The sequence below is a fragment of the Myxocyprinus asiaticus genome, chromosome 2 (genome assembly GCF_019703515.2).
Source record: "Myxocyprinus asiaticus isolate MX2 ecotype Aquarium Trade chromosome 2, UBuf_Myxa_2, whole genome shotgun sequence".
In the NCBI taxonomy this organism is placed as follows: Eukaryota; Metazoa; Chordata; class Actinopteri; order Cypriniformes; family Catostomidae; genus Myxocyprinus; species Myxocyprinus asiaticus.
In genome coordinates this window covers 57826984-57849527 of record NC_059345.1, presented here as the reverse complement: position 1 = coordinate 57849527, position 22544 = coordinate 57826984, and the positions used below count along the sequence as shown (strand labels likewise).

General features: G+C 37.8%; 1 protein-coding gene across 4 annotated transcripts in view; it reads right to left on the bottom strand.

Moving 5' to 3' along the window:
• The window catches only part of LOC127412439 (protein phosphatase 3 catalytic subunit alpha), a 164286-nt gene that overhangs the window by 2681 nt on the left and 139061 nt on the right, over positions 1–22544 (bottom strand). Inside the window, exons 9-14 of one of the 4 annotated variants that reach the window (XM_051648790.1) lie at positions 15275–15400; positions 14969–15040; positions 11957–11983; positions 8976–9060; positions 8465–8562; positions 2222–2251 (exon numbers count right to left, since the gene is read on the bottom strand). In XM_051648790.1, coding sequence (XP_051504750.1) covers positions 2222–2251; positions 8465–8562; positions 8976–9060; positions 11957–11983; positions 14969–15040; positions 15275–15400 — 438 coding nt within the window. The remainder of the gene's footprint in view (positions 1–2221; positions 2252–8464; positions 8563–8975; positions 9061–11956; positions 11984–14968; positions 15041–15274; positions 15401–22544) is intronic. The other 3 variants (XM_051648810.1, XM_051648801.1, XM_051648820.1) reach the window with 3 other exon arrangements.

Below are 22544 nucleotides of genomic sequence, written 5' to 3'. Positions count from 1 at the left end.
CATTTAAGGTGTTTACATGATCACACGTTGTTGCTTTTTAAGCATAATCGGTGTAAGATTGTGCATGTAAACGTGCTCATTTATAAGTAATACCTATCATTGAGCATATTTTCATGCACATCAAAATGCTGACAACTACCAAAATCAGCTTATTCAAAAAATCCGACAACGCAAGAGAACCGTTTTTTTCATGATATTTGAAATCATCAGATTAAACATAGACAGTCATGTGCACAATACTTGCGCACACTGAATAAGCCGTTAAGAATGCTGCCAAATTGTTTACATGCAATGGAAAATCGGGGTAATGTGTAATTTTTGCTTAAAATATTAATGACTGTTAAATGATCTTTATACATTGTTGGCTGTTTACGCATAGTCGGTGTAAGATCGTTCATGTAAAAGCGCTCATTATCACCGACATATCAGTTTTGAGAATAAGCAACATTTCACGCACAGTATTTGTTCTGGCAAATCAAAATATCCACATTAATTGACAATATCTGGACTACAAGGACAGTGCTGGGTCTCAGTCTCAGTTCTGGAGGGCCTTGGAATGAAGTAGCGTTCCCTGAATCACTTGTTTTTTAAGCCAATGTGACACTAGAGTGTTTTTAAGACATTGTGTGAAAACCTGAGCATTCTCTGGCTATCTAGAACAGAGCTTCCCACCACACTCCAAAACAAATGTACAAAGTACCAAGGAGGGTGTTGAAATGAATGAAAGATATGTAAAAAATAAATAAATAAAAATAAATAAATGCTAGAGGAAGAAACAATTTAAAGTGTCAAAAGAAAGTCTAGATAAAGACAAAAAATAGACAAAATACAGTATGTAAATACATTAGGAAGTTATCACAAACAAGAAACTTAATGCTAAGCTAACCACATGTTATGCCTGTTCAAAACATGCAGCAAACTATTCAGGGGAAATACATACATTGAATTTGTTTGGAGAGAAGTGTAACTTTCTGGCTAAGACTGTGTAATGTATAAGATTTGTGTTGCTGCATAATACAGGGCAGACACAGGTTATTAGCACATTACAAAGAGAAACACAAGGACACAACACAGTCACAGAGTAACCACAAGGAGAAAGTAAATCACTGAAAGGATATAATGAACACAGTTGGCAGCTCTTCCTTTAGGAGAAATGTTTAAGAACAACCATATAACACTTATGCTGTAAATAGCAGTTACAAACCTGCTATTTAGTGAGCAGCTGAAATTGTTCTTGCATAGGTCTTTTTAAAGAAGAAAACCCACAAATGTGTGAGCATTTTGAAAATTTGTGCAAAAACAAAGAACAATGATATTAGCTAATTGTTTTAAAGGGGTCCAGACAGTTTAAGGGTGATGAAAACACACTTTGTTTCTTTACTTCAAGCCAGGATTATATGCAGGTGATTGCATTAATGGGACTTATGAATAAGCTAAAATATTCTTCATGCACTCGGATGAACACAGTATAACTGTGTTAGCACAAAATACATTCTTTCTGTAAATTCTATTAACTGAAATATACCCCTTTGCATAATCTCTAATATGTTTATAAAAAATAAGAGATCATAAAAAGTTTTTTTTATTTAATACTTCCCTGAAAAAGCTGCATGACAGATATTTAAATTACTTTGAAACTACAAAAATCATCATTTTCAAAAGTTTGGATTGGTCTTGGTTCCTATTATCATGTATTGCCTCCTCAAGCATCAATGACAGCATTTGTCCTTAAACCCTCAGTTGTGCTTAATGATCTGGCTTTTATAAATTTTGTAATTATTTAGTCTTGTGGAATATATGTAATCTGTTGTGTCAGATTGTATCATCCGAGCAATATTAAATAAAAAGCAAAATGCAATTTTTATGATCCCACTTATTTATCTTGCATATTCTGCAAGAGCTATTTAAAAGTGTGATCAGAACTGCAAATAGTACTTCGAAATACAATGACTAATTACATCAAGCGTTGAAAAATAGTGATATCAACAAAACCTGTGACATCCACAACATCTTCTGTGTTTGTTCCCCTTTAAAACAATCATAGCATTTTTGTGTTTTGTCTTTTTGTTCCTATTTTGCTCTGCACACTAACAGCACAGTTTATTTGCCCAAACACCCAACACACTACACAAGCTACATTGACATGGATGAACCCAGTGGAACCCTTTATCTGTTACACAGATGCAACAGAAAGAGGGGAAGGGGCCGTTGACCTATTTACCTTTATCTGCCTCTATAGCCTCAATAGTAGCTGAAGAGAAGAAGAGGGGAATTACAAAATGAGTCAGAGAGGTGAGCAGAACAGGTTAAATTTGTCCAGGAGCAAGTCAGATGAGCAGCAAAAAGAGTTTAAATGGACACACAACATCATTATTAAAACACTAGACCCAGTACAAGGCCAATACAGAGGGACATTAGAGAGAGAGTAGGAATGATGGGTCAATTGATGAGGTTTCAGATGCGGCAATGTGACATGTAAAGAGTGGAGTTTAGATTAGGAGTCAAACTATGAGCAATGGGTGTGGCAGAAAAAAAAACAAAAAAAACATGACAGATTAGAAATGAATGAGGATTAAATGAATGAGTAAACAGATAGTAACAGCAATCTGTAGAAGACAAGTGATTGTGTCTGTCATTGCTTTGGTTTGTAAGCCTTATAAATGTACCAAAACATGTTCCAAATTCTTAGAAATGTATTCTGGTATTCAAATTGGCTTTACAGATTTAACAACAAAAAAAAAAAAAAAAAAAAAAAAAACAGCATTAATACCATTTTCTGAAAAAAAGATTTAATTACTCTAAAAATGGCAAAAGGTGTAACCAGTAAAAGTACTAAAAAAAAACTTTCCTTGCACCTTGAAAATTTTTTCAAACATATTTACAAATAATATTTAGTTTTCTTAGGGTTACTACATTTGACCTTTTCATAAAATATAAATGATTGAAACAGGCTATCAATAATACTTTTAAATAAAATTTCTTCACTGCTTTTGTAAAATTATAAAAGATTATGCAAAACTACCTATGACAACATTTAATTTTTCAAGAACTGAGCCTTTTAATGAGAGACAATTTAGTTCCCTTTCAAGTTGGTCACTTCAATGCTGTGTAAGTAGCTGACGGTATGGGAAAATCCTCCCAGGAGTGACAATCTCTGAAGCCCTTTATAATCATGGCAATCTATTTGCAGATGGTGCTTGATGCTCCGCCCCTGATGCACGCATCATCGCAGGTATAATAACCAAAGCACAGCGCCATTTCATCAGATTTTTCTCTTCAGGGTCATGATTTCATCTCGTGCTCTGGATGCCTGAATCTTCGTCATAGAATCTGCACACCTTAACAGCAAAAGGATTCTTCCCTGCTAGTGCTCTGATGAAAAGCACATCCTTTAACACTTCCACGTTACAAACGCTATTGAATTGTGATGTGTGTTTTAATGTCTGTAAATCACATAAAAGAACCTTTTGCTTAATGAAGTGTTTTTCAAGATGCCGCACCCACAGCCACGAGAGACAGTCACAAAGACAGACATAAGTTATTGACGTGAGTGCATGCAGCCAAATGAAACAAGCACAGTACACCCACGTCAATAACAGACAGACAAGGAGTATGGACATCCGGGTCCTGACACAGACTGGAACCGAACTAGACAGGAAGTCAGGACCCAGACACCATACTCCAGACATGAAACACAACAGACAGAAGAGCGTGCGGCAGGGAATAAAACAGAGGCTGCACACTCACACAAAGACAGACATGGGTGGCTGATGCCACGGTCCCGTCAGACCAAAACCCAGACTGACAAAGAGACAGGAACTGTGACACTGAGTGGTTCCAAGCAGCTAAAGAGCAATTGCAAGTGTACAAGCACATCTTGTTGAGGCGAGGTTGCTCTTTGGTGCAAGCTCTTGGGGCACAGCTCCCAAGAAAATGGATACCGAGCCAGCAGTTAGGCTCCAGCGGCCGTGGCCTAACCATAAAATTGTGCTCTTCGGCCCTTGTCCAGTGGAAAGCCTCCTTCTGGGCAAGGCAGGCATTCCTGATGGTTTGAGTACCATGCAAAAGGACCAGAGCTCACAGAATATTTACTTCAGCTCTGAAGAAGACCCAGACTATTCTTCTGTGTCCCAGCAGAGTTTCCCTTCACTCTCCCCACGGCCGATTGCCATGATCGAGATGTTCACAACATTGTTTTTGTTTGTACTGTTGTTGGCTCTGTGCCAAATGTTTGACATGTTTCTATATAGGCTGCAGACCTAATTTCAAATGCTTAAGGCTTAGACATATGCACAAAAATTAGCATCTCTAGTTGGGTACTATGCACGAACTTGGCCACATGCTTCAGTTAGCAAGGTGACTGCCTCGCTTCAACTGCGTTTTGTCCTCCGCCATGATGGAGCGAGCCAGTCTTGCTCTCTGAGATACGAAGTCTACCTACCAAAGAAGCAATACAGTGCCAGTGTGCTATGAACAGAAAGGCTTCTACAGCCGCTATTGTCTGGTCGCCAAAAACAGATGGTGGACTGAGGCTTATTCTGGACTTGCTTGAATTCTGAAGCTTGAATCGGACACTGGTGAAGTCTCCATTAAAGATGGTTACTTAGAGACAGCTTTTGTCTCATATAGGTCCTCTGGACTGGTTTGTGTCGATCGACCTGAAAGATGTGCATACAGCCCCTCATCTGGTTGACTGGAGGACTGGTTGCTTTTAGTGCAGTCAGACACACAAGCATGCAAGCACAGGGACCTGTTGCTCGCACATTTGGAGCTGTTGGGTCTCTAAGTCAATTGGGTGAACAGGTCCTCAGTCACCCGAACTGCGGAGTAGACTTGTGCTCACATCAGGGGATCACCAAGGGGAATGGAGACTTTACCCTCAGACTGTTCTGAGGATTTGGGAGGTGTTCGGGGAAGCTGAGGAGGACCTGTTTGCCACACCGGAGACCACACAAAATTTGGTTGGACAGTTGTATTGAATGTGCTTACGGGGTTCCCGTTCAAGTCACTTGATGCAGTAAGCTTGCGTGTACTCTCTTTGAAGACTATGCTGCTACTTGTTTTGGCTTCAGTTAAATGTGTTGGGGATCTTCAGACACTTTCGGTCAATGATTCTTGTTTAGAATTCAGAGCCAGCTTATCAAAATCCGTTATTTTTATCCACTTTTCTCCCCAATTTGGAATGCCCAATTCCCACTACTTAGTAGGTCCTCATGGTGGCGCGGTTACTCATCTCAATCCGGGTGGCGGAGGACAAGTCTCAGATGCCTCCACTTCTGAGATGTCAATCCGTGCATCTTATCATGTGGCTCGCTGTGCATGATACTGCGGAAACTCCCAGCATGTGGAGGCTCATGCTACTCTTCACGATCCACGCTCAACTTACTATGCACCCCACTGAGAGCGAGAACCACTACTCACGACCATGAGGAGGTTACCCCATGTGACTCTACACCCCTAGCAACCGGGCCAATTTGGTTGCTTAGGAGACCTGGCTGGAGTCAATCAGCACACTCTGGATTCGAACTCACAATTCCAGGGGTGGTAGTCAGCATCAATACTCGCTGAGCTACCCAGGCCCCCATCAAAATCTGTTCTTAAGCTTAGGGAAGGTTATGTGCCCAAGGTTTTGGCTACTTCCTTCAGAGTTCATATGGTAACCTTACATGATTTCCTCCTCAATTTGAATCGGATGAGGTGCAGGGATTGCAAATACTCTGCACTGTGAGGGTGCTACACATGTACATGGCTAGTGGACATTGCCTTGTACATGTGAATCAGTCGCACAGTGCAATAGTACACATTTTTACATAGCGTCAGCTACTAACGCAGCGTCGAAGTGACCAACCTGAAAGGGAACATACTGGTTATGACTGTAACCCTGGTTCCCTGAAAGGAGGGAACAAGATGCTTCATATGCTCACAAAACACTTGATTTCTTGCTGTTAAAGAGACAGAGAGATCACTCTCCTCCCTTTAGTCGAAAAATTCTGTTGAAATGGGGCTGTGCTCTGGTTTATATGCCCGTGATGACGTGCACATCAGGGGCGGAGTCTCAAGTGTGTGATCCTAAAGGGTTTCAGAGATCATCACTCCTGGGAGGAGTGTTCATAGCATCAGCATCTGACATAGTGTCTCATTCCCTCTTTTCAGGGAACCAGGGTTACGGTCGTAACCAGTAAATGTTTCTTTTTTACTATCTCCGGTCAGTTACACAGCCTCAACATTTTTTACATTAAAAAAAAAAATACTTTTAATTTAGAAACTGAAAACATATTCTTCATAGAAAAGATGTGTTCAAGTCAAGCTTTTATAGACTCATCAAAAAAATTTCTCACATCATTGACCACCAAAGCAAAGCGAACAAGTGACCCGAAGCTGGGCTGAATACAGCAAAAATGATTTCAGTAGTTTTTTATTTTTTATTTTTATAGTAACCCATAAAATAGAGCATAATTTTTTTTCTTGTCTCTTTTTGGAACAAACAATTTTTTTCTGAGATATTTTTTTACTTCTTTCCAAGATGTGCCTGCTAATAGAGTTAGAAAACTGCCATCCTTATTTTGTGTATGATGATTTTCAACTTACCGCAATCCAACTTCAACTTACCGCAATCATCAAAATTAATCATATACAATAGGATAATAATAAATGTATAAACTATAAGAATATACCATAACGAGTACAGAACAGCCACACAAACACACACACAATTTAAAGCTAAAAGCTAAAAGACATCAGCGGTGATGGACAGCGCAACATTGCAGTAGAATCACACTGATGTCCGTGTAGACACAAGGGCGGAGCATTTGCTGTGATTCTACCAATGCTGTAGCAGAACATCACTGACATCACTCTGCCTCTGGCATGTTCGCAACTCTGCCCGCCACATATAAAATGGCCACTCCGCATTAAGTTTATGTAATTTGTGAATAAAGGCAACAGTTTTAAGTTGAAAATCTGAAGCTACATTTAAAAGAAAAGTCAAAAGCACTGAAATTATATAATCAAGTTTCCCTTTTAACCAGATTAATGGACGCAAGAACATGCCAGTAAGACGAGAGCAAGTTTGATTTCTGCCTTGGTTTGTAAATGACAAGCTAGAGATCAATTATTCAATTATCCTCTGTCATTCACAGCTTGTCCGTTCTCTGTATTTTGTGTAAAGAAGCATGACTTTACTGATTTAATGTATGCCTAAAATGAAAGATCACTTCACAATGTGCTAAAATGACTTTTCTATTTTTGTAATGATGAGAAAATTGCATCTAAAAATGCATGTATGTTGTGTGTTTTAAGAACATTCTTCTCTTTTTGTCATCAAATTCAATATGTCCAGCATCATGATACTGCTATCATATGTAAAATTGGATTATAATAACCTTAAAGACCCCATGAGGTTTGTGGTTTTGAGACTGTTAGCTTTGAAGCCATTTATATGCTGGTGTATTCCAAAAATTGACAAAATTAACATTTAGCAGACATGTACACAGTCTTTCTTGTCCACATAAATGGACAAAAAATATTGATGACTCATCTTCTTCACAAGGGCATATAGAAATGCTTGTCCAATAAAGTGATTTCTAAAAAAATTTCCCCTCCCTCTTATACCCCCTGCCACCAGCGAGAAATGGCAAATCATGGTTTTGCTGTGGCATAAATTAAAAGTTACTGGCAATAAAAATAAAATAAAAAAAGATAAGCCATTTGATAACCCCAATTTAATGTTTCATCACACTAGTTCATGGGGTCTTTTAATTTTAATATTTTGATTAATATAAAATAAATCAATAAATGTAAATGTACTAATTGCCTTATGTCCTTTTGTATCTTTGCTGCATAATTTTCAACATTCTAGTGAGCCGAAAACATGTATTGTATGCATTTAAATCTGGACACAGTGAATCTGAGTTGAAAATATACAGAGAACATGTTCTTTCGATTATGACTGTATCTTGTACAAAAGCATTTGTGTACTTTCACTTGGGGCTCCACTGAATAAACATGGTGCCATAGAGTGAAACTCTATACTTCTTAAGAACAAATGATCTGAATTATACTTGCACAACTGATTATACCTGCAGTTTCTAGGAAGACAGCAGAATGAAAAAGAGACAATTTTTTTTTAAAAATTGGAAAGACAGAGAGAGAGAGAGAGAGAGAGAGAGAGAGAGAGAGAGAGAGCGAGAGAGAGGCCAAGGGAAGGGAAGCAAAGAGGAAAGAATATTTCAGTTTCATAACACAAACACCAGGGGGTGCAGAGTGCATTCATAAAGAAAATATAAAACAATATCAAATCTACAGTATGTGTACATATATATGTGTTTAATAGGTTTGAAATTGAAAGTCATATAAAGAGCTCTGATGTGGAAAGAAAGTTTAAAGAAAAACATTTGTGCTGCCAAATACTATACAAAAAAATTGTGTGTGTGTGTGTGTGTGTGTGTGTGTGTGTGTGTCTTACCATTCTGTAGTTTTTCCTTGCCTCCAGACAGAACTCCACTAGGCAGCATGCCGGTTGGAGTGAGACCCTTCAGTGTTAAAACGCTCTCACTTTCCTCTCTATAACAGAGCCATGGCATTATATACCAATATAAACACTTAGTAAAAAAAAAAAAAAAAAATTGAAACGAAAAATGTACATGAATTTCCACCTTTTACTTTAATGACAGCATGCACATGAGCTGGCATGGACTCCACAAGTTTATTTAAAACCTGATGATCCATGTTAGCCCAGCATGATTTAAAAATATTCCAAAGAGCATCATGTGTGCTTCAATGAAAGCAAGGAAATATGACCTTTCATAAAAAGAAGTTTTGATTACAAATATTCTTATTCATTTTACATCATAATGTTTCTGTATTTATTTATTTTTAAATCCTAAGAGCATTTCCAGTTTTAAAATACGATTTTGAAGCCCAAATTTTTCATATGTACTCTTGAACCAAACTGTGTACACAAAAAGTCATCTTACCGAAGAACCGAGAAAACTCGAGCCATCTTTCCAATGGCACGGATCTTATTTCGGATCACCTCCTTGCGTGCAGATGCTGTGGCACCTGTGTAACACAAACATGCACACATAAATTTGGGTGTCATTGTTACGTCATAGCATACAAATGAAAACAACCTCTACAAACATGCCTGACGAGCCACTTCATTAAAACGCAACCAGCCAATTCATCTCCAAACCTCACAACTTCAAACCATTGCCAGCCATAATTACATTCCGACTTTAATGGCCAAAAAGACAAATTACTACATTGTCCGAACACTTAATAAAAGTATAATTATCCAGACTGTTGGCTGTTGGGGAAGCTCAGCTGGACAGGACTTGCTGTCTCAGCACACTAAGGGTGGATCAGTACAGAAGTTCCTCACAGTGGCCCACACCTCCAGACCTCAGGACTGAAATGCATGCTAAGCATTCACTTAGCCTGCTACTGATCCTTACATTCATGGATATGGTGAAGTTAATTATAGTAGAATGCTAAACAAATGCTAAAGAGAAGAACCTTGTTGGTTTTAATTAAAGGAATATCCCGGGTTCAATACAAGGTAAGCTCAATCGACAGCATGTGTGGCCTAATATTAATTTCCCCCCAAAATAATTTTGACTTACCCCTTCTTTTCTTTAAAAAAAAAGCAAAAATCGAGGTTACAGTGGGGCACAATCATAAGCATAAGTAACATACATTTAAATTTAATTGAATAGATCACAAAATATTTAAACAAATGGCTTTTTTTTTCTCTTCAGAACTAGCTATATTAGTATTACTTTTAACCAACTGCTCCCCTGGTCATTTCACCAGCGCAACCACTGGTGTTGTTCATCACAATAAATATGGACAGGGTTGGGTTGTAACGGAATAAATATATCAGCGTTACATATTCAGAGTAGAAAATTAAAGTAACTGTATTCAGCCCCTGCTATGTTTACAAGCATTCAGAATAAATTTTTGGAAAACTTCTCTCATAATAACCACAAAATAAGGCAGAATAAAAAAAATTCTTGTCAATCAAGTGAGAAGCTTTGTTTTTCTGAACAGTGCAGATGAGCGCTGTGCACTTATTCTCTCGCTCTTTCTTCCCCAGAGCAGCTGCAACGCGTGAGCAGTGTTGCCAGGGTTTCATGCCAAACTGGGCAAATTTGATAACATAATCGCGGGTTAAAATTATAGCATCGTGGGTTGTGGTTTTTTGGATACTTTAAAAATGGACCGCGGTCACCAAAATGTTTGATGGTAGACACTAGACAATGAAAACACTTAGTCATGTATAATGATTCTGGGATTGAATATCTGGCAACCGCACCGGAATGTTGTTGTCTTAATCAGCATGATGTCAGCTGTGCCCCAGAATTAATACAGTCACATTTTGACACAAATATGAAATTCTAGCATATGATACTTTGTTTCCTATTTTTGCCGCCCGGCACACGCTGAAATCAGCGGCTTGGGGTGCAGTAGAAAAACAAAAATAATCAGGAGATTATATAAAAGACACAAAAGCAAACAAACAACATTTAAACCGAACCTACTCTACACTACAATTTATAGGTCTGCATACAAACAAACAAACAAACACAAAATAACTAAATAAAGAAAAGAAATAAATAATCTGCAGGACTTTTGCCCATGTTATGTATATACAGAGACAGTTTAGAAGAGACGGACCACTGGTATTAAATTGAATAGGAGAAACTGAAATGCCTGCCTTACAGGTAAAAAAGACCATCATCTTTAGATACAGACATCGCCTGTCAATCAACTCGAGAACGCGCATTAGCTGAACCAGTCTGAAAAAAGCCTTTTTTTTTTTAGCATGATCTGAACTAAAGAAGCACAATTTATGATACTATTGTTGTCAGATTTTACTGCTGATTTTAAATATGTTCTTTATAAATATGTATTCTAAAAGTGTTCTGGTATCCTAAATACGTTACTTTTTTATGTGATGTATCGAAATACATAACTGAATATATTTAAGAGAGAGTATTTAGTATTCAGCCCAGAATACTTTCGTTAAGTATTCTGCCCAACCGTGAATATGAACACATTCCACTAAGTTTGACAAGCAAAAAGTGTCCAAATACATTTTGTTTACATTTTGAAAAGTAGATCTACTGTTTTATCATTTTAAACCTAAAAAAAGTATTTTTGTGAAATGCTTTGCTTGAAATCTTTTTCCAAAATGACTGACACTTGGCTTGATATTTTGTAATCTAATGCAAAACATGGCTTAAAACTGGAGGGGAGGATGATAATGTGAGAGACAGAATATAGAACATAAACAAAGGCTGAAGGCACTTCTGAGGTTCTAAATACAATTTATATGAGCTACAAATTCTCAGATTCTATAGGTTGTGTTCTGAACTGACCAGATCAGAACAATGTAAGCAGTCTGCCTGCAATAAGATGGCCTCTTCGTCCACTCAGCAAATGAAATTTAAACTGTGAATACTCAAGGTGTGTTTTCAAACAGTCAAGCAATTTACACACAACAAGCAGTGGCCTTCAAACTGTTTTCCAATATCAAAAATGTATTATATTCCAGTGACTAGGGTGCATTTAACATAACACCCTGTCTACACCAGATGCGAACGGAGCAGCGCGACAAAAGTAAATCGCTCCCATTATAATCAATGAAGCTGTCTACATTGGATGCGTAAGTCGCATCGCACCAACAGTAAACGGGCATTTTTCGCTGCAAGTGCTAGCACTAATCCTACCAACAAGACAAAGAAATGGTTAGAATGTTTGTTTCGACGCATCCACTGTAGACAGCCTCAAGCCGTTGAAACACACTGGTGTAGACAGGGTGTAAGAATTAGTATTTACAGATATTATAAGTCAATTCATTAGTCAATCTTTGGTGTTAGCTCAATCAACTCATTGGGAAAAGGTCAAGCAAGAGGCATGGCTGTACACCTCATTGGCTTGTGGGAGGCTGTACCTTTCTTGGGCCCATATATTAGCTGTCCTTCTCAAGAAACACCCCAGAAGAAACAGAAACAGAACAGAAGAATGATCAGTGGATGGCTGAGGAATGACAGAAAAAGCAGGGCGGAGAGATAGAGAAAGAGTAGCGGCAAAAACCACACCCGTCAAACAAAGAAAAGAGAGGAAATGCTTTACAGAACTCTGAAAAAGAAAAAGATGAGATCATTAGATGAAGCGACAGAAACAATCTTCGAGAAGGAATGGATATAGAGGGAAATGTTTGAGAGAAAGAAGAGTGAGTAATTAGACAATAAATAAGGAGAAAAATAAACAAAGATGATGTAAAAAGTAACAATGGATTTTAAAATAACTGTCAGACAGAATGAGAGAGTGTGAGAGTTTAGATAGAGAAAGCATCAGAGTATTATGAGATGTTATTGTTTATGAGTATGAGCTCAACCAAAGCCTGGATCCTTGAAGTTTTCTAGGTCACATTGATTTGTCATCAGGAATGGCAATTGCTTTTTTGTCCTGCAAGCCACCATAGCTATATATATTTTATGTGTGAGATAATAAAATCAAAATAAAACTACATTATTAATAATCGCAAACCTCTCCTCAAAAAGGTGCTTGATTTAAGAAATCATTCATGTCCGTAACACAAAGGGTTAGGTGCCAAAGTTGAATACTTAGGGTTATGGGTTTAGAAAAAGTAAAAGCAATAGTAACAGCGAGTCTTAGCAAGCGGCACTAAACAAATTCTTATTTCAATTCAATAAAAAAAAAGTCTTTGCATGTTCGTGTTTACAATGTACAATACCTGGTGTACAATAAACACTAACCATATTATCATACTCTGTTCCTGTTTAAACCATCTGTCCTATTGTTTCTCATCTGGCATACACCTTAAAATAAAACTTGACATAAAAGCTGTCAGGAAGGGGAAGGCGCTCCATATGGCAAGACTCCATATGGCAAAATGATGTCATTTCCTGTTGATGTGCACAGGTGAATCTAATACAGTGCCTACATTACGTTGATATAGCTTTTTAACATCAGTTAGATACAGACTGCTTTCTAAGCAAAGTAACTAATTGCAGGGGAAATGTGACCGCATTGACCTTTTATTACATGTTTTCCTCAACAACACATTCCTTAACCAATAGGCTTTAACCACCTTGATAGTTAAAGAATAAAGATCAGGTCTAATGAACTGAATGTTGGTCTACCTCAGAGTAGGTCTTGCTTGAGCTGTGGTACTGCATCTAGATAACTCGAGGGCAAAAGATAATATTCTGGATGTACAGGTGCATCTCAATAAATTAGAATGTCATGGAAAAGTTCATTTATTTCAGTAATTCAACTCAAATTGTGAAACTCGTATATTAAATAAATTCAATGCACACAGACTGAAGTAGTTTAAGTCTTTGGTTCTTTTAATTGTGATGATTTTGGCTCACATTTAACAAAAACCCACCAATTCACTATCTCAACAAATTAGAATACATCATAAGGCCAATAAAAAAACATTTTTAGTGAATTGTTGGCCTTCTGGAAAGTATGTTCATTTACTGTATATGTACTCAATACTTGGTAGGGGCTCCTTTTGCTTTAATTACTGCCTCAATTTGGCATGGCATGGAGGTGATCAGTTTGTGGCACTGCTGAGGTGGTATGGAAGCCCAGGTTTCTTTGACAGTGGCCTTCAGCTCATCTGCATTTTTTGGTCTCTTGTTTCTCATTTTCCTCTTGACAATACCCCATAGATTCTCTATGGGGTTCAGGTCTGGTGAGTTTGCTGGCCAGTCAAGCACACCAACACCATGGTCATTTAACCAACTTTTGGTGCTTTTGGCAGTGTGGGCAGGTGCCAAATCCTGCTGGAAAATGAAATCAGCATCTTTAAAAAGCTGGTCAGCAGAAGGAAGCATGAAGTGCTCCAAAATTTCTTGGTAAACGGGTGCAGTGACTTTGGTTTTCAAAAAACACAATGGACCAACACCAGCAGATGACATTGCACCCCAAATCATCACAGACTGTGGAAACTTAACACTGGACTTCAAGCAACTTGGGCTATGAGCTTCTCCACCCTTCCTCCAGACTCTAGGACCTTGGTTTCCAAATGAAATACAAAACTTGCTCTCATCTGAAAAGAGGACTTTGGACCACTGGGCAACAGTCCAGTTCTTCTGGTAAGTTCTTAGACCAGGTAAGACGCCTCTGACGTTGTCTGTGGTTCAGGAGTGGCTTAACAAGAGGAATACGACAACTGTAGCCAAATTCCTTGACACGTCTGTGTGTGGTGGCTCTTGATGCCTTGACCCCAGCCTCAGTCCATTCCTTGTGAAGTTCACCCAAATGAAGTGATTTTGCTTGACAATCCTCATAAAGCTGTGGTTCTCTCGGTTGGTTGTGCATCTTTTTCTTCCACACTTTTTCCTTCCACTCAACTTTCTGTTAACATGCTTGGATACAGCACTCTGTGAACAGCCAGCTTCTTTGGCAATGAATGTTTGTGGCTTACCCTCCTTGTGAAGGGTGTCAATGATTGTCTTCTAGACAACTGTCAGATCAGCAGTCTTCCCCATGATTGTGTAGCCTAGTGAACCAAACTGAGAGACCATTTTGAAGGCTCAGGAAACCTTTGCAGGTGTTTTGAGTTGATTAGCTGATTGGCATGTCACCATATTCTAATTTTTTGAGATAGTGAATTGGTGGGTTTTTGTTAAATGTGAGCCAAAATCATCACAATTAAAAGAACCAAAGACTTAAACTACTTCAGTCTGTCTGCATTGAATTAATACACGAGTTTCACAATTTGAGTTGAATTACTGAAATAAATGAACTTTTCCACAACATTCTAATTTATTGAGATGCACCTGTATTTGGTGGGAAAAAAATTTGGAGGGCGCCCCCTTGTGAACCAAATACACACTTTACTCACACGACATGTTTGAAACCTTTTGTTCTGCTACAGAAAAATTGGATGCTGTGTGTGTGTTTGAGAACTCCTGGAATTCCTTACCATCCATCTCTTCATCAGTGGTCAGCTCATCGTTGGAGCAGATGCTCAAAACATTCACCAGCATCTCAGTGACTAGAAGAGTAAGAGAGTTTGCAAATGAATGGTGAAATGCTTGTGTGTGTGTTATTTTAATGCTTTTTAGATGCCAAGTGTCTGCTATGATTGGTGTTGCTGTTTATAAAAGGAATGTATCTAAGTGCCAGGTGGGAATGTCATGTAGTGATAATACTGTAACATAATGAATACAAGATACATTGACCCAGCTTAGTATACAAACTGTTGACAGTAGTGGGGTAAATGGTTTACCTTTCTCTCCAACAAAGGGCAAAGACCAAGTGAAGACGTCCATGAAGTTAGGCAGCCAGTAGGGATGAGGAGAGCAGTTAAACTGCCGGATGTTCATGACATTATTCTCATATTTCAGCACAGCAGCTAGAAAGAAAAACGAGAAAACAACATGGGAAGGTGTGAAAGATGAAGCTAGATTCTGTCAAACTTTACATCAGAACACGGTCACAGATGCACGCACATACACCAAGCCATCTGTTAAAATTGTTGGTATTCTCTCAGAGTCCATCAGCCGTATTAGAGAGAGTCATAAGAAAACTGCTTCCTTACTACAACTGTCCAACATTTATCCACACTGTCTCAAAGTCAGAGCTATTACAAATCTTCAACAACACTGTGACGAGGAGGAGGGCGTGGCCGGGCCGTGAGGATGCATGCCTGGCGCTGAATTGTCCTAATCAGCCAGAAGGGGGAGATGGACAAGCCGGAGATGTCAGTTTGAGAGAGAGAGAGAGAGAGAGAGAGAGAGAGAGAGAGAGAGAGAGAGGGGCACATGTCTGTCTGTGTGCATCTATGTTTCGATGTACTGTTTAAATTTGAGTTTGAAATTAAAGTTCTGTTGATTGTTCACTCCGTTTCCCGCTTCCTCCTTGGTAGGGAAGGCAGAGTCTGCCACAAACACCTACATAGGTGTTTATGCAACTTAGGGCACTTTTATGTCACAATGGTTGTTTTTTTAATAAACAAAAAAGATTTCAACTTTTTTCTTGTTGTTATAAGAATGTCTCATTACAACAGAGTTGCAAAGTTTGAGTTTTTGTACTTTACAAATGCCTTTTATGTATAGATTTTACTGTTTTAGCCTTGTCCCAGACTTTCAACATTAAGATAATAATATTATCTGGCAGAAGGATGGCATTTAATGATTTTACTTACAAAATTTACATTTTAATGAAAATTTGTGTCATTAATATGTTTACTATGAGGTGACTGTTTAATAAAAGCAATAAGGCACTCGAGACTATGCTATACTGTGAATATAGTCACTGCTAACTATACAGCTTTACGTCGTGCCTAATAACGCACTTCAGACGTGACTATATTCACAATATAGCATGGCCTCTCATGCCTTATTGCTTAAATAATCTAAACAAAGAGTGAAATAAACATAAACCATTTCAACGTTTATTGTGTTAAAATGATTTCTATAAAAAAAAAATGTGATGACTGCCTCATAGCTGTGGCATCATTTTCACCACACCAAACAATTTTGCCCCTAATATTTTTTCTGAAGCTAGTGTACTTGTTTAACAAATAATAATAAAAAAGTGTCAGTAGCTCTGTTTCCATCCAACTAATTTTAATGCACATTTTCAACGACTGATATGAAAATAAGCTCTCAAAATTCACATAAAATGTAATGCGCTAGGAGGAGGTGGATTTTCTAGAGATTCGCATTAAAGTGATGGAAACGGCTTATTCGCATGAATGATGATGTGTCATGACCATTTGTAAAGCGCGATGGCAATTTGCTTGTCGGATGGTACAGGCTTGTTGACTTGCTCAACGAAAGGCCCAACCATGGCACACAATTCTTCAAACGTAGCACTGGTTAGTCGAAAGTGCTTCACCCACAGATCGACGTTAAAGTGGGTCCTCAGAATATACCAGAACTGATTTGAGCGCGGGCGCTCCCAGGTATATGGAGGCTGTCGGCGAATGGGAATAGCCATTTGAGCCCTCATTATGTGTGCTATTGCACTTATTCTGCAACATCTCCTGGCAGCGTTTAATAACATAAGGAACAATTTCTTTATTAGAGCAAATACAACTCTTCCCGAAGCAAAGAGGTTGTTCAGCTGCTCCATGACAAAAAGGCAGGCTCCCTCAAGATAATGCGCATTTACAGTTCATGGAAACATGCAACGTTTCGCATTTTCTTTAGTCGAATTTTCAGCAATGTGCATTAAAAATGTGAAACATTTTGATGGAAACCCAGCTACTGAAGTACATGATTCAGATGAATGTTTGAAGAAAACAAAGAACATTAAAAGGTAAGTATCAAGGTCATTTCCAATAAAACTGTAATTTTTACTTCTATTTTAAGTATCTATCATGTATTTTCATGAAAACTTAAGTTTCAATCTGCCTGGTGGTTGCTTTCTCCCTATGATCATCTATCTGTCAGCGTCACCGTGGTGACCCATGTGCGAGTGCCCTAGATCTGCTGAAAAACGACACCATGCACTACAGCTGTTGGAGGGGGACTTTCCCGTCTCATCATCTTAGTAGTTTGAGAATAGCAAGTCATTAAACATGGAGTGCAAAACTAGCAAGTGTCACTCACATGTCAAATGCCAGATGTAAAAGATCCTAAGATACGATGAACATAAACACGATGTCACTCACCGTCTACTAACCATACATCTCACTGGGTTATGTGTAATCTAAAATGACAACATCTTGATAATTAGATGAAATATTATCTTTCAGCAGTCTATAATTAGGTGATGGTCCACATAATAAATGCTGCCCTTAAAATCCACCCACAACAACAGCACAGAAGTTCTGCCTGTCAAGAGGGAGAAACTCATAACTTATCTCCAAACAATACACCTATCTAATTAAGGGTTTCATTAAAAATGTTTACAAGGAATTAGAAAAAGTCAGGAAATGACACATGCAGTTCCACATGCAGTTGTGCACACTTAACATACTTTCTACTTTCTAAATGACTTCTTGTGGGGCCCATTCTGTGTATGAAGGACAATCTGTTGGACCAATTGATCATAAATTATTGTTTCAAAAGGATCTGCTTGGACACAGAATGTGAAAGATGGACAGAGAACTACCAGGATTTTTTAAATTATTTTTCAGAGATTGCACTCACAAAGAGCCATTTCTAACCAATGAAATATGAGTCAAGCATAAAAAAATAAAAAAAAAGGAAAAAAGTGATATACACTACAGAATTTTCCTTTGCTTTCCATGACTTTTAAGAATTAAGTTTATTTTTCAAAAAGATTAATTAACTTGGCAAGCAGTTTTCTAGAAATGTAAATACACAGATAAATAGCACTTGTTACTGATTGTCATGTTTCATTCATGATGACATTTCCAGGGAATTAGGAACCTAATTTCATTAGTTTATTAACTATTCCCAGGGGAATTCTTTGGTGTTTAGAAGAGCCACGTGAGGTCCACAGCCACGCTGAGGAAAATTATCCTCTCTTCCATCTGGCATCGTCACTTCATCCTTCACTTCATTCCAGCGCACTCATTGGCCATAACTGACCCTGCACTGCCAAAACCTTCCAGGCCCACACAGGAAGCCCAGGCTTTCCCAGGGACCCATGACACCAACAAGTAAGCACAATACTGCCCTACAAACGCAGTTACTACACCAACATTGTAACTTAGAAAAATGGCCTGAAAGTTCCTTGGTTTTAGGTTGGAATTTGTAGTTACTGCAATTTCTGCACTGTTTTCTCTGAATCTGGGCATACTTGAGCCAAACCCGACTGCCACAGGACAGATAGTAGTGTAAATAGGGTTGCAACTAACGATTATTTTGATAATTGACTAATCTAATGATAATTAGAATGATTATTCGGGCGATTATTGCAATGATTAATCATTAGCTCTTAACCGACTATTCAGTTTGTGCCCTGACTTAAAAGGTTGTATTAAACGTGCTTGCTAACAATAAAGAGAACATCATCTTTTAAAAATACCTCTAAATGACATTCACTGAATTAAAGGAAAACATATTTTTTTTATTAAGTTTAATTCAATAAAAAAATTCACTGCAAAAAATCCTTTTGTTATCAAGTGTTTTTGCCTTGTTTTCAATTTAAAATAGTCTAAAAATCCTTAAAACAAGATACATTTACTTGAGAAGCAACATATAAGATATTTAGGCTTGCTTTAAGAGAATGTATCTTAAATATAACTGTATTTTGTACATACTGTAAGTATATTTTTCTCACTTGGTTATACTTCTGCGAGTACAGTAAAGACAAAATATACTTATATTCAAGATCTATTCTCCAAAAGCATGTCTAAACATCTTATACACTGCTTCTCAAGTGAATGCATCTTTTATTTTTTTCTTTAAGATTTGTAGATATTTAAAAATATTTGTATTTTTAATATTATATTCAATATTCTCAGATAACATTTTTTTGTTCTGCAGTATAGCTGCTAAAGTAAATGCCAGTTTCGGAGTTTGTAGTTATTTACATGACCTGCTTCCTTATTATTTGAACTTTAATAAAGCTATAACACATATTTACTTATTTGGTATTTTTGTATAATTCCCTCATACTTTGCGTCTACATCACCTGAAGCTGTTTGGAAAGTTTAGAGTACATCTGGACTGTGAGCTGTGTTTTCTTCCTCTCCTCAATCAGGCGCGAGCTGCAGTCCTCCTCTCGTGCCATCATTAGAGTTTCATATGATCTTATGTTATGTTAAATGACATAAGACGAATTTTCGACAACTAAAATTTTTGTTGACAATTTTTTATTGTTGACGTTGCAGAAAACGTTGACTAATCATTTCAGCCCTAAGTGTAAGAGACCTGATTTTGGTCATAACTCAATTTTGACAAAATGTGTAGTTACAGCATTTTGCCTTTACAGGACAGAAATGTTTTAACGAAGATACTCGCTGATATGTTGTCATGGTAACATGGCCCATGCTATTAAATAATTCAAAAAGCATATGGTATCAAAATCATGAACCATAGCATCATATCTCTCTGACATTAGGATCAGGTTCTCCCACGGCTCGCTTCAATATCCTACATCTGGCAACAGCCACAAAAATGATCAAAGCAATGAATCTGAGGCATTTCTTATTTAGACAGTGCTATTGACGAAGGAACCCTCTGCGTTTTAATAAATACTGAGAATGAGCTCATCAGGTTGCCAGAGACAGTGTCCATTACCCCTTCGGCTTTTTGCAATATTCTCCATTATGAGACCCAACGTGGGTTATGCTTTCATTAACAACACTAGAAACCCCTGCCAAACCATCATTGAGCCGGCTGTCTTTTATGTGTGGCTTTTGGTTCTGAGGTTTTGCATGCCTTGTCAGGGGTTGCTTGATTGACTCTATTTGCTCAGTCAGGGCTGTGGCGCTCATGGTCAAAGCATGATGGACGGCTGGGGGCTCAATCTGGCAACCCCTGACTGTGACTGATAACCCAGGCATCCCCCCACCCTGCTAGATTTACAGCAGCGGTCGAATGGCCATCAATATCCTTTCACGTTCGCGTCCAGACTTCATTTAGAGTATAAAGAGGTCGATCTTCACCCATCCTCCATATTCGTCAGCTTTATTCAGACTTAAAGGAATAATTGAGGTTCGCTGGTCCAACAAGACCCTCAGAGTAAAAAATTGGCAATAGAAATCCAAAAATGCTGTGAGGATATTAAAATACTAATATTTCCACTATGGCTGTCAGTGGATTAAAAAATGAAATCAAATTAACCCTTTCAGACCCTGCATACATTCCTGGTGCTATGAGTGCCAAAATATTAAAAGTCAAACTATAACTGTCATATCACATATTGTTACATTTTAAATATTTAAAAAATCTTTCTTGGAAATAAAGCATGGTGGCAAGGCTAAAAAAAAAAAATATGGTGGCATAATTCAGAACCAATGTCTATTATAAAAGACACCCAGAAATACTATTAAAACATTCCCATAAACGGATTATTTAAATTATAATTGATGGCTCTATTTAGAGTAAAAATTAAGCATGGCCATATTTTCTGGAACATAACTGGGATCTTCAAGGGTTAATAACATGATATGTTAATGAAATCACATAATCACATCAATATTTCATATTTGCTGAATGAAGATAATTCAAAGAAATTACGTGACAGTGGAAAATAGAGTGAATCACTGAAAAGAGATTACAAAAGGTAGACTTAGTTCACACAGGGCACATTTATGAGTTCTATCAGTGATATTTTTTAATTGTTGTGTTATTAATAATTATCCCAGTGTTCCCTTACATGCATATCGCAAAGAGCTATAGAAAACTGATAAATGTCCTTAATAAAGCGAACACGCAAAACTATCAACCACCCCTAAAAATAAACAAGCTGTCTACACAAATAGACTATTATCAAGGGTTAGATGAAACCAAACAGTTCAGGAAGGTTGCTGCAATGTACTGCATCTTCTAACGGCATTACAGCATTAACTTTTATTCACCAGTACACGGGGGAGTACTTGCTTTCTCCTTTCTGTGCAATGCACAACAAGCTATTTTAAGCTCATTAGCTTTGACTTGGCAAAGCCTGGATCAGATGTTTAACTGGTGAACTATTAGAGAGTCCAGAGTAAATACAACAACTAAGGAGCCAAGAATAAAAATATCATACTTTTTCAAACAGACCCTTTTTAAAAAAAAAAAAAAAAAAAAAAAAGGAGGGAAGTTCTTTTAAATACCTCTATATGCCCATCTGAAAGACTAAAGTGCAATTTTAACAAACTTCTAGGGCTGGGCGATATGGCCAAAAATATTATCACATTATTTATTTTCATATCGTACAATATCGATATTTATCCAATATATAAATGCATTTCACATGGTTCTTAGACCTCAAGAATATAAAAGTAAACTCCATAGGGTATGCTACCTTTTAATTTTAAGTTCAAGAAGTATACACCACTTAGGATTTAATCCTACATAAGGTGTGTGACCTCTTTTTAAAAAATTTCGCCAATTTTCAGCAGATGTTTGACTCCGCTGAAAGACTTTCTTGTGACGCTTCACACACCAGCTCAGTAGGTGGCTGTATTGCACCATAACCTGGACTGCAAAATGCCAATAAACATCACAAAGGGAAGAAACACTTTCTTGACTGTGACAGCGCTATGGATCATGAAAACATGTTTAAAGAGGCCCTATTATGCTTTTTAGGATTTTACCTTTCCTTTAGTGTGTAATATAGCTGTCTGTGCATGTAAAAGGTCTGCAAAGCACAAAGTCCACGCAAAAGGGAGTTATTCTCTCCCACAGACAACACTGCTCAAGAACTACAGGAAACGAATGGATTGTAGGCCAGCCATTTCTTCCGTAAAGTATCTACATCACTATGTCACACATTTGCCTAATGCCCGCCTAAGGGCTACTTTGGCCCACTCTCAAACAAACGTAGTTATAGCAGAGGCCAGGATGAGTTGGGTAAGTGTTGTTGCCATGTCAAGAAGATGCTGTTTTCTTCACTGCGAAAGCAAAACCTCTTTGTTTGGACTTCCAAAG